At 33.0% G+C, this 13,486-nt stretch overlaps 1 protein-coding gene across 2 annotated transcripts; it reads left to right on the top strand.

The window, feature by feature from the left end:
* Window positions 1-2,517: 2,517 nt before the first annotated feature.
* Window positions 2,518-11,678, top strand: LOC114396466 (glutamic acid-rich protein-like). Of its 2 annotated transcripts, none has more exons than XM_028358452.1 (12): window positions 2,518-2,591; window positions 4,419-5,498; window positions 5,592-5,625; window positions 6,541-6,620; window positions 6,846-6,905; window positions 7,076-7,186; window positions 7,273-7,353; window positions 7,471-7,551; window positions 8,830-9,286; window positions 9,550-9,656; window positions 10,745-10,775; window positions 11,092-11,678. In XM_028358452.1, the coding sequence occupies exons 2-12, from the start codon at window positions 4,497-4,499 to the stop codon at window positions 11,250-11,252; spliced, it is 2,205 nt and encodes a 734-aa protein (XP_028214253.1). In that variant the 5' UTR covers window positions 2,518-2,591; window positions 4,419-4,496; the 3' UTR covers window positions 11,253-11,678. The 2 variants fall into 2 exon arrangements, with proteins under 2 accessions (XP_028214253.1, XP_028214252.1); XM_028358451.1 differs by having other exon boundaries at window positions 9,547-9,656.
* The last annotated feature ends 1,808 nt before the right edge of the window (window positions 11,679-13,486 follow it).

Here is a 13,486-nt window from a genome sequence, read left to right as displayed (position 1 = left end):
CTAAAATCATATAAAAAATAAAAAAAACCAATTAACAAAAATAACCAACTTAATTTATACAAAGAACCAACTTTATTTATAAATAAAATACACTAATTTTAAAAAATAAACAAAACAATATTTTAAAAAAAAATAAAACAATATTTTTAAAAAAAACAAACTTCGAGAAGAAGTAGTTCTTCCGGAAACTTTCCGGAAGAAGTGGTTCTTCCGGAAAGTGCTTTCGGAAAACTCAAAGGTCATCCGGAAGAACCCTTCTTCCGGAAGAGGTGTTCCGGAAGACCTGTTCTTCCGGATGACCTTTCAGTACTTCCGGAAGAACCCTTCTTCTCAAAATCTTTTAGAACACCTTCTTTCGGAAGTTCCGGAAGAACCCTACACGGATCTTCCGGAAGCCGCCACCGTAACCACCCTTTCCCCATTTTTTTCGGCATCTTCTACCCTAAGGTTCCACTATCTTAGCCTAAATGTTACAACTATATTGCATAATAAAAGCAAAGGAAGGTTAGGGACACCTACCTCGAAGGCAAATGGTGTGTCTGATCCAATGAAAACAAGCAGTCGGGCTCGCGGAGAAGAAGACGCACGAGGATCGCGGAGAAGAAGAGAAGCAGCAGCGAAGAAGGAGTGAATGGTTCCGAAAGAGGGAAAGAAAGTTTTTTAAAAATTTTAAATGAAGGGCAAAATGGTACATTCAATAAATTGCTGGGTGCACCAGCAATATTGCTTAGTGCACCTAGCATATCCCTATTATGTGTGTTGATGGTTTCATGGATGACCTAAATGCCTAAATCCAAATACCCGACTCTAGTCTTAGTAGAATAGATATATAAATACAAGAGTTTAATGTTTATGCATTTTTACACTATCAATTAATAAAAAAAATTATTATTAGTATAACTTTTAAGATAATTATTATAAAATTCAATAAATTTATAATACATAATAATTTATAATTAAATGATAACATAAATTTGATTTTGCATTCATACATAACATTTTATTCTAAATACAATGCCCCAGAAACAGCAAATTGAAACTAACTTGGTTGTAATAGCCACTTCAATTGTCATGACAATTGCCTCCAATAACGCCATGAAACATATTTCAATTTTTTTAACTATCTTGAAAGCTTATGTCTAAAATAGACATGTTTGATTATTTTTTTATATATAAAGAAAATAGATATGTTTGATAAAAGAACTTAATTCAATGGTTTGTAGCATTTATACAAGCCCTGACTTATTGTTTTTTTTAAAGCTTAAATGTAATTTTGGTTTTTTTATTTTTTTAAATTTATAATTTTAGTCTTTTTAATTTTAAAATAGAAACATTTAGTCCTCATATTTTTTTAATTTCATTATTCTAGTCCTTCTATTTTAAAATAAAGATATTTATTTCTTTAATTATAAAAAATATATAATTTTAGTTCTTTCATCAAATTTAAAAAATATTGATTAGTAAAAAATTAAGTTGATTTAACCCAAATTTAATGATGTGATATGAAATTATTTATTTAATATATATTATAATTAATGTTAATATCTTAACCATTAATTTTTTTAGTTTGCTAGATACTATTATCACTTTCTAATACTCTCATTCTAACTGTCTTACTATTATTGGATAGTAGCGGAAATACAAACTGTCTACATTCGTATTGTGCTAAAGTTTATATAATTTATTTTATTATTATTGGTTATAGTATAAAAAAAATGTAATTATTATATACATAAATATAAAAAATGATATAAATATTAGATAAATTACTTGTTCCTTAATTTATTTACTGTAATAAGAATTGAGGTTGGGTACATGAGCAATGGAAGAGAAGGAACTAATAATTTTTTAATTAATTTTGGAACAAAATCGATTAAATAAAAATGGACACCAAAAGTAAATGCCCCATTTATATATTTTTATATAGATATATAATTTTTACAATACAAAACCAATAAATTATAGTATAAATTCATTTATTTAATTAATTTCATAAAAAATTAAAATTAGAAGTAAAAAAGTTTACAATTCTAATTTTTAGGATAAAATAATTATCTTCTAAAAATATGTACAGTAACGAATTCTGAAATTCAGTAAGAAAATTAAAAATATTTTCATTTCATTTTATATTTATAAACTATTAAATTTTCAATTATCATCTAACTTATCCACTATTTTTAATTATTTTTTATCACTAATTTTAAACCTTTTGTATTATACATGGAGGAGCAGTATTCTAGTGTCGGCACATTCAATTATTCTTTGCAACTAATTTCATCTGACTGAAAAATACTAATTTCTAACCAGTTATGATTAATAATTTCGGATATAATCATAAGGGTAATAATTTATAAATCACAACACGACATGCATGACACAAGGAATTTCGAACCACAAGCGCTGATCTTGCACGTACCCCACGAAAACCCCATATGAGCCGTTAGATCCGAATTTCAGTATCTTACGTGGCAATTTAACCGCATTTGAAATCCGCATTTGAAGTCCGAAATATAAATTCTTCAAAATAACCCCCACGCACTTAGTTACTGCCAGCTCTGTTCTAATGTTCTTCTCTTGCAACCTCTGATTCTGTAAGCTGCTTCTCTTCCAATTTCCCTTCTCACGCATCGTTTTAGTTGGAAAATTTTCATCTTTATACTCTCTGGATCTGATTCTGTAAGCTGCTTCTCTTCCAATTTCCCTTCTCACGCATCGTTTTAGTTGGAAATTTTTCATCTTTATACTCTCTGGAGTTAATTGTTGTATGGGGTGGGGGGAATTTGGTGGGTGAGGAATTTTTAGGGCTTTGAATTGAAAAAGTACTTAAATTTGGGATTTTACTATGATTTGATTCTCTGGGGTAAGTTTGACATCAAAGGTTCTCACTGGGTGTAATTAAGAATTTTTGTTTTTTTTTATAATTGGAAGTTTGTCACCCTAGCTCTGCTTGCTCTGGTGAGAATTTTGTTCTTGGAATGGCATGAATAGGGTTACCTTTTTGATGGGGTGATGTGATTTTCTCTGGAAATGGTGCAAAATGAATATTCAAAGATTGATATTTTTTTCTCTGGAAATGGTGCTAAATGAATCTTCTCTTTGGAGAAGAGTAAGAGAGAAAAAGGCTATGTTTGGCTCCTCATAGAACATGGTTGTGGCTGATTTGGGGGGCAGGGGGATAGGTTTTTTATTTTTTCTTTTCTGTCTAACCATTAGATTGTCAAATTGAGATTCAAATTATGAATTGAAAATCCTATTTCTTGAGCCGTGAATTGAACTGTATTGTGAATTGTTAAGATTCATGATCAATGATTAAAATTAATATATTCAGCTAACAAATTCATACAAAAGCACAAATTCATGATCAGTAGCTAAAAAGGCTTAAATCTGAGAGCATTTTAACATGAAGAAACACATCAAAACGTCTATGTATTGGCACTGTGAAGTCAAATAGCTCAAGATATAACTAATAAAGTATTACTAGTCTCCTTTTTTGTGTGACCCATTCATCACCAAAACTGAACAAAGCCCAAATTAGTATAAAGGCAATAGCAAAGAGGAGAGACAACAAGTATAAAAAAATACCAAAATCTCGCAGGATACCCAATACTACCAACCAGCAAAATCTTCAATAGTAGGAGACAGAATATGTGAAGCACATGTAGCACTCACTGTAGTGTGTGGGGAGGGGCAGAGAGAGGAGAAAAGAAAAAAATATTTTGTGTGGATAACATTGGAGGGTTTCTATATGTGAAGCACATGTAGCACTCACTGTTTCCCTCCCTTTTGCAGTTTTCTTTTTTTAAGATAGCATTTTTTAGAATTTTTCAGAACCATGTCATGTATGACCCCACCCAATTATTAATGCAACCTAGTCTCGAACAGAATCGTGCAATGCTGAAATTTATCACGATTTTAGAAGGATTCAGGTGATTCAAGGTTAAATTCAGGACCCTAATCAATTTGCCAACCAATCTATATTGCTGAAACTGAGAATCACATTGAATCACATGTATTGTATAAAGATTCCTACAATTTTAATAACACTGCTAACCAAGGGTAAAATATTATTTTTAGACCTCGAAAAGCCCCAAAATGACACTGGAGCAAGGCCAAAATAGGTTTTTTAGAGAGTAGAAACTCAATGTCATGATGTCTCTATGGAACACAGGTTGTGATTCAGCCGTGACCATGAAAGCTCCCCTTGATGGCAACGTTGTTGGGGCTAATCACTGCTCTGCTGCTATAGCACCACTAATGCATGCTATCAATAACCCTTAGTTTAATTTTAAAATATTTTCCTTATTGAAATATACTTCCGTTGTAGCTAGTTTATATCGTTTAGTTTTCCCTCCTTTTTTGCACTTTGCTGTTTCAGTGTTTGTCATACTTGTACTAAATGTTTTTCTTTTAATCTCCAGGTAGCCTTCAGTTGTGCTATTTAACAGAGTGTGCTTAAGAAATAGTAATTTTGTATATTTACTGTAAATAAGATCAGTATGAGTGAGGAAGAACCAGCGAATGAAGTTTCTAAGATTGATTCAAATGGAAAGAGCTTGCAGAAGATAATTTTGGATGAAATTACTGAGAAAGAGGATTTGGAAACTGATGGAGGAAAAGTCTTGGAGAACAATGGAATCAAAGAGTTGAAAGAAAATATTGTAAAAGAAATTGAAGATAAGAAAACTGATAGTGTGGAAAAGGTAGAAGAGGACAAGAAAGTTGGTGTTGTGGAAGAAGCAAAAGAGGATAAGAAAGAAGATGGGGTGAAAGAAGCAAAAGAGGATAAGAAAGAAGACGGGGTGAAAGAAGCAAAAGAGGATAAGAAAGAAGGGGTGGAAGAAGCAACAGAGGATAAGAAAGAAGATGGGGTGGAAGAAGTAAACGAGGATAGGAAAGAAGATGGGGTGGGAGAAGTAAAAGAGGATAAGGAAGTTGATGGTGTGTCATGTGTGAAAGAAGTTGAGGAGGATGGGGAAGTTGATGGTGTGAAAAAAGTAGAAGATAAAAAAGGTGATGAGTTGAAAGAAATAGAAGAGGATAAGAAAGATGATCATATATCTGAAAATGATAAAATGGATGAAGACACTGAGATTAAGGAAACAATGGAAGGTGAACCAGAAAATGGAAAAGAGGAATCTGAGAAACCAGTAGTAGATGCTATGGAAGTGGAGGGTGGTATTAAGGAGAAGGAGGAGAGCAAAGAAAATGAGAAAGTTGAAGTGGTGATGGAGGAGGATGAGAAGGATGAAGATGAGGATAAGGATAATATTGATAAGTCAAAAGAAGAGAAGGCAGAAGATAGTAAGGGTGAGAAAGGATCAAAAAAACGTGGGAGAGGGAAGATCAATGGGGAGAAAGTGAAAGAAAAAAGAAAAGAACTGAAGAAAACAGAGCCAAGGACTCCTACTATTGATCGCCCTGTGCGGGAAAGGAAATCAGTTGAGAGGTTGGTAGCATCAATTGATAAAGATGCTACCAAAGAATTTCACATTCAAAAGGTATTTGTTTTCAGTTTCACATTTGAAATATTTATTCTTAATTATCCATTTATTTTAACTTAATTTGCTTACAGCTTCTCTTTCAAATTGTAGGGCCGTGGTACACCTTTAAAAGATATACCAAATGGTATGGTGCTTTCCTTTTTTGAATTCTTCGATAATGGTGTTTTAATTCCCTTCTGTATATGCTCAAGCCAGCAGAAGTTTATATAATGCATAATTTACTTACACATGCATTCCATATTCTTCCTTGGTTGATGACAAAATCTTGATAAAAGTGTATGAATTAAATTTAACATAAATATCAGGCAAGAAATGTGCCATATATATATTGTTTCTATACTTCCCCAATTATGGTCTAAGAGTGTGCCATTTGTAGAGATGGTTGTTTGAAGGTTTTCAAATTATAGGGTTATTGTGACCCTTCCATTCAATGATTATGTGAGCCAAGGATATATGCTTAACTACATCTTTCCCTTGAAAATCTGAGCCCCTCACCCTGCAGATTTTCAAGAGTTGATGTTCCTTACAACATTAGCTGATACTTTGATAATGCTATTGGCAAAATCCATTAGCGTATACTGATTAGATTCCCTTGTGAAGTTTAATCTATTTATGAAATAGTTACTTTTTGCCTGCCTTCTTTTCCTATTAAAAGGGGAAAATATTTATGTATATTTCCTATTCCCTCTTACTGTATCTTCAATGACAATAATAATGACACAAACTTGGAAATATCTGAGCTCCTTCCTTTTTAATGGAAAATGAGATTATCAGCTAATTATAGTTTATCCATGTTATTTAATGTCAATTAACTGTTGGGTCTATGGAATCTTTAGCTCTCAAGATAATGGGAGAGTGTTAACAGTAATAGGAAATGTTCCTATTATCAATATATAAATGAAGTTGACCTGATATATGGGGGGTTTATTAGTTTTTGTTCTTATATACATTGATTACATTCATTATGTTATGAAGTGTGAATGCATGTTTCTTCTTCAGAACAGCTAAAACTTAATGACTTTTGCATTTTCTGCTTTAGTGGCATTTAAATTATCTAGAAGGAAGACTGATGATACCTTCAAATTGCTCCATACAATTCTCTTTGGAAGGAGAGGGAAGGTATTTCTTACTTCATTAACTATCTGTATTTTTTGTTACAGTTGTTATACCACCTCCATTGACATTTTTTTTTATAGTTTTTGTATTATGCCACCTCTATAGTTCAGGATATGTGGTATTGGTTGCCTAGATTGTTAAAAAGTTAACACTCAACTTACCTGGTGTTAAAATGCCACACTAATGTTATTATGGTTTCTTGTGAATCCTCTTTTTACTCTTTTTCAGGCAGTTGAAATCAAGAGTAATATATCAAGGTTTTCTGGTTTTGTGTGGCGTGACAATGAGGTAATTATAACCTTTATATATTAAGAAATTTGTGACTCATAAGATGCAACTATATAATACGTTACAATCATAGGGTTTTGTTTATAGTGGGTTCTTTTACTGATTTTTGCTTTTCTGATTGAAGTCCTTTGTCTGCCAAAGGTTCTAAAATCCTAATATTGTTACTGCAGGAAAAGCAAATGATTAAAGTAAAAGAAAAACTTGACAAGTGTAATAAAGAGAAGTTACTGGAATTCTGTGATGTGCTTGACATAACAATTAACAAGGCAACAACGAGGAAGGTATGTTGGTTAAGCATTATTGATGCATTTTGACTAATACCATTTAACACAGCCCTATCATTGCTTTTAAATTTCTACTTATGCAGGAAGATATTATTGCTAAGCTTATAGACTTTTTAGTTGCCCCTCATGCAACCACAACTGTGTTACTTGCAGAAAAAGAGAAGGTTTTCTTTATTCTTTTATGTTTCATTTTTTTATCCTTGTTATGGTAATTTCTTTCTACCTAGGCAACTATGTTCTGGTCACAATATTCATATTATTTATGTTTTAACTATTATCAGCCCAGTAAGGGAACAAAGCGCAAGCGTGTTGTAAAACGGGGTTCATCAAGATCTGGGACAACTTCAAGACGTTCTGTGAAGGTAATATCTCTCCTTTAACTGCCAGAATGTGAAATATAATTTGTGTATTTCAAAGTTAAGTCATGTAGAATATCAGTCTTGCATTGTTTTGACTATGCTAGTTTATCTCACTTTTGCTTGTTTATGCTCTCTGCATTGCAAGCTATCACAAAATTGTTCTTGTCCTAGTGAATGACTAGTTGTTCTTATCCCATGTCAGTAACGGTGCATTTGATTCACTAAATAATAGCGGAGAGGACAGCACTAAAAACACTCATTACAAGTTCTGTTATTAACATGGAAATATGATAATATGGCTAACTAATTCATGCAATAATACAGCAAGAATTTTGATATTTGTTTAATTGTTGTTATTAATTATCAATGTCTCAATTAAATTTGTACTAAGTGATGATTATGAAATCAAATGAAAAAATAAGTTAGGCCGTTATATTTCAAATGAAGGCCCAAAAGAAGCCCATTCATGGGTATCAATCCCCCACCCCCCAACAAAAAAAAAAAGCCACAAGTGTTGCAAAGCAAGAGGAATAGAGAGTAAAGTTTCCTGTTCAAAAAGAGAACAGAGCTGTAGTGGCATAGAGAGCCAAAGGGGTCAAACCATTCATGAGATCTCAAAGAGAAAAGGGAGATCAAGTGTTTTTGGAGAGGCTGGGACAATTTGGATTTAGGGATTCAGGTTCTGAAATCACTGGTTGTGGATCAAGTGAGATTAGTTCAGACCAGAGGACAGATCAGACCACTGAATAGGCTGCTGGCGACAGGAAGCTCTGGTCTGGGAGGGAGATAGGAGGCAAAATGGTTGGGAGAGTGTTGCACAACCCTGAAGAAAATCTTGGTCTTTTCTTTTGGGTTGCACCACCCAATCCAAGAGTGGGTCTGAAAATTGAATAAGTTTTCCAATTTGATGGTCCCACAAGCAATCCTGGTGATATTACTCAAATTCCAGGATTAAGGATCCTTGGTATAAATTAACAAACATGGAAGAAGCTAGAATCTTGTGGGATCATACGATCCTATTTGTAGAATTGCAATTTTGACAACATTGGTTTTAGGTTCACATTATGGCCCCCAAAACAATAGTTGTATTGGGATGAGTTCTTGGTAGTACTACTACTGTAGTACTTAATTGTTTGTTGATCATGTTAGTCTAATCCCATACTATCCAAAAATATAGTACCAATGCAACTACACAAGTGATATTGCAATTTTAGTTTGTTTTTATTGGGAGCTTCTCATTAGTTATTTGGTTTGCTCAACTTTTCGGCATGTATTTTTCAGAGGCAGAAGAAAAACGAAGATTCTACAGTAGCGCGGAGAAAGAGTGCATCTGACACAGATGAGTCAGAGGAAGACAAGAAAGATGAAGAAAACGAGGAGGAAAATGAAATTGGTGTTGCTGACAAATCTGAGGATGAAACACCAGAGAAATCTGAAAGTGAAGACAAAAGTGATTCTGGGAGTGAATCTGAAGATATAAAAGAAAAGAAAAAACCTTCTAAAACATCATCCACAAAGAAAGAATCTGCTAAGAAAAGTAAAAATGAAAAAATTACAGTTCCCAATAAATCTCGCTCACCACCAAAAAGAGCACCTAAGAAACCATCATCCAATCTCTCAAAGTCTGATGAAGACAGTGATGAAAGTCCAAAGGTCTTTTCAAGGAAAAAGAAAAATGAGAAAGGAGGAAAGCAAAAGACGGCAACACCAACTAAATCTGCCTCCAAAGAGAAAACTGGTAGATATCTTGAGCTCTCCTTTGTTATTGCCATTATTTCATTTGAAAATGTTCTGATTTGAATGCCTGCTGTGTTCTAGTAAAAATAATTTTTAGCTGAAACCAAATATTCAGGTATTACTAGACAGCACTTTTGTTTTTCCATTTTCATTAGATTAAATGCGAATGTTTTTAATTGAAAAACTGATAATGAAATAATGAATTTGGTATAATCATCTTCATACCATGTACATTATAAAACAAATTTCTGTTGTATCAAGCAGAAAAGGTTACTAGAGGAAAAGGCAAAAAGAAAGAGAAGTCGAGCCCCAGTGACAATCAGTTGCGTGATGCGATATGTGAAATTCTTAAAGAAGTTAACTTCAATACGGTAAGATTTTGGAATAAATTTTACATAATTCAGCAACTAGTTGAAATTTTATGTTGAATACATAGCTAAATCTAGTGGAACTGCAATCTTGTATAATGTTGAATGTTAGCAGTAAAAGCCAACAAAAGAATATACACAAAGTAGTAGAGATGAGACTGATGCATTGGATGTGTTGACATACTAGATGCAATAGGATTGGGAATGATTGCATTAGAGAAAGGTTGGGGTAGCTTAGCTCCTATTGTTGAAAAAAATGGTAGAAACATGCATTAGGTGGTTTGTGCATGTGGTAAGAAGAGTTGTAGAATCTCCAGTAAAGAGAGTAGATCAGATGGAGGGTGGAGATCAAGAAAATCTATTGGAGAAACGAAAACAGGTTTAAAGGTCAATAATTTGATTATAAACATGATTTATGACAACATTATGGAATTGTTTGATATATGTAGCTGTACTAGCTGACCCCAGCCAGTGGGAAAAGGCTTTGTGTTGTTTGTACTTCGTAATACATAGATAAAGTACTGCAAAACTACTTTTAGGTTTATTGTTCTACTTCATAAATGCATCTTTCTTAATTGAGATGCTGTCAAAATCCTCCTTGAAAGCTTGATAAAAAACCCTAGGTTAAGATTAAACATGTGCAGTACATTCCTGTTAGGCTGGAATGTGGCAGCAGATTTGCTTCATTTTAAACCTTGTAATATTTTTTGCTTCTACACAAGTCCTTCATATTAAAAAACTTCGTACCCCATTGCCCGGAGGCTCTTCGCTATGCGAAGGTATGGGGGAGGGATGTTGTACGCAGCCTTACCCTTGCATATGCAAAGAGGCTGTTTCCGGAACAAGTCCTTCATATTGCAAGTGGAATTTGTAGAATTCTTGGATGTAATATTGAATGTTGCAAATTTCAATTATGATGATGTTGCTACAATGTACTATGTCATAGTGCAGACCATGGCTATAAAAAGATAGTGTCTATGGCCATGAACCAGACATTGTAGCAATAAAAAGATAGTGTCAATAATTCATTTAGTGTCTACTGAATATTCTGTCTTAACTAAAATTAAAAGTCATTTTTTCTCTTTTTGCAGGCCACATTTACCGACATTCTGAAGAAACTTGGTATGGATCCTTTTTACTTTTTTGCTTAAATACATAATTTTTAGTTATACCTTTTCTCAGTTGCAACTATGAGAGTAAGTGCTACTTTTGTGCCCTTGAAAACGAGTGACATGTATTATCCACAAACCTGAATTACAATTCACAGGAGCTCTTTCCCTTGAATGATCTAGGATTTTAATTTTAAGGATGTATAGTTTATGTAGTCTTATCATTTACAAATATGAACATTTGTAAGAATTTGACAATTCATGAAAATGAAAAATATTAATCATAACTCAAAATTAAACGCCTAACAAAATTGCTCTTCGTTTTTCAGCTAAACAATTTGATATGGATCTCACTCCGAGAAAGGCATCTATAAAATCCATGATTCAGGAAGAGCTGACAAAACTAGCTGATGAAGCAGATGACGAGGACAGAGAAGAGGATGCTGAGAAAGATGAAGCCCCATCTACAGGCCAAGAGGTTGAAGGCTGATTGAAGAGTAGACTTAACTGCTTGGAGATAGGTTTAGCAAGGTACTATAACCCTAATTATGCATGCTTCATCTGTACACTATGTTGAGTGGAAGTGGCTATAGCTTACTCTTAGCATTCATCCAATCTGAAGAGAACAAACTTGTATTTATCAATTTAGGCTTTTGGTGGGCTGCCAGTGTGCAGCTTCTTGTTTATATATCAACAGAATTTGTAGGGTTTTAAACTGTTCATGAATACTACTGACCAAAACTGTACCAGTCTCAAGAATCTGTCTCTAGTTTAATAAACATTTTACCTTAGAGGTTGTCACCTTTCCGTGTATATTGATAACTAGTACCGGGATAAAAGTAATTATCTCGGGTGACAAAAGATGGCTCGTTCATTAGCAGTAGCTGCAATAAATGTTGTGCAGGAGTGATGATGATCCGGTAGCTCTAATCATTTCATGGTATATGCTGTGTTACAATTTCGAAAGTGAGCACCGAATTTGTCCTTGATCAATGTCAAAAGTAGGATACATTAGTTTAATACAGAAACAAACTTTACATTAGTCTTCAAAATTTGCAAATATTTATCATATTAATTTTTTAGACTTTAATTTATGTATACTATTAGGCCTCGTTTGGTGGCCAAGATGGCCAAGATATAATAGGAAAAGATATAATACTATCTTATTTTATTGGCATTCATTGTTTGTTGCGCCAATGGGATATGATAATGTTACATATCTCTTATCATATCCTAGGAGAGTTGGTTTATAGGAGGCAATGCATAAGATAATCTCTTTATATATATATATATATATATATATATATATATATATATATATATATATATATATATATATATATATAGATGAGGAAGAATTTAGTTACTCCTAACAATCCAATTTTGTTTTTACTCTTCACTCAGGTGACTTCTTTTCCCCCCCAAACTTATGCATTTTTTTGTCTCTCTCCCCTGCTCACAAAATCCAATCCATGTCTTCGTTTCACCTTCTTTATCATCAGAATTCATGAAATCTATTTTTGATTATGCTAGGTGCCCATAATCCAATTCTCCATTGCATAAATAAATTTAACGTCTTGGCTAAAAAAAAGTAATCAACGTCTACTCCTTTTGCTGCAAGAAAAAAAAAACTTCAGCAATAAAAACACAAATTAATCATTAGAACCTAGTACTTTAAAAGAAAGAAAAAACACTGTTGGCATAACATCAATTAAATAAAATCGCTATGGGTGTTCAATCAGAGGACACTCAATTGGAGTATGGACTTTGCCATTATTAAAAGAAGTAGGGAAAAAAAAGGTTGAAGGGAGTTGTGTTTCTTTAAAAGAAATGTAAGAATTCAATAGAATTACAAAGTACAATGAATGATGCGTGAGGTGCAGAGAGATGGGCAAACTGCGGTTGATTTTTCATGAGCAAACCGGAGATGGAAGATGAAGGAGCACAGTAACATTTTGGGAAAGAAAACTCTCACGTGAGTTGGGAGTGGAAATAAAATTGAATCGTTAGATTAAGAATAAATGAAGAAGATTGAGAGTATCTTTAAACATTTACTCTTAAGTGGATTTCTTGTCTTTTATATATATATAATTTAATATTATATTTATTATAATATACATATGAATGTTTCAAATGAAAAAACTTTTAAAATAAGAAATAAAAATAATTAATTTTAACCGTTAAATTATAATTAAAAGAAAATAATAACTGATAGTAAAGTTTTAATTTTAGTCAAATCATGTATGTTTCCTTATCTCCCTCTTACTTTCCCTCTTTTCTCGAACTCATCTTCTCTATGTTATCCTCCTTTCATGGGAGATGAATAACCCTCCATAAATATTTCCAATGATGGAAGTTTAAATTCAAAGTTCTTGTAACTGCAAAAAGTTGTGAGGTTTTCCAATCCCACAAGTTCTATATTAACAATTTGTTAAATAAAATTTTGACTACTTCGTCGTCTTCATTTCCCTCATCACATTATATTCCCTTCATGGTCTTAAGTTGAATCATGCTTTTGGCCGTTGAAAATGCCATTAAATTTATTTTTTTAATCCTGTACAATACTCTATATGCAAATATGTCAAGTCAATGATGCCGACGAAGGAGCTAAATTGCTCATTGTGTGTGGCAGAATTGTAAGCCGCAGTCACAAGTGCTGGAAGAAACAGGAATAACAGGCAACAACGTAAACATGGAATCGTGACATTAGAGGGAGATGAGGAA

The sequence above is a fragment of the Glycine soja genome, chromosome 18 (assembly GCF_004193775.1).
Source record: "Glycine soja cultivar W05 chromosome 18, ASM419377v2, whole genome shotgun sequence".
NCBI classification, from domain to species: Eukaryota; Viridiplantae; Streptophyta; class Magnoliopsida; order Fabales; family Fabaceae; genus Glycine; species Glycine soja.
Note: the sequence above shows the minus strand (reverse complement) of the source record. Positions and strands in the feature narration are given on the sequence as shown.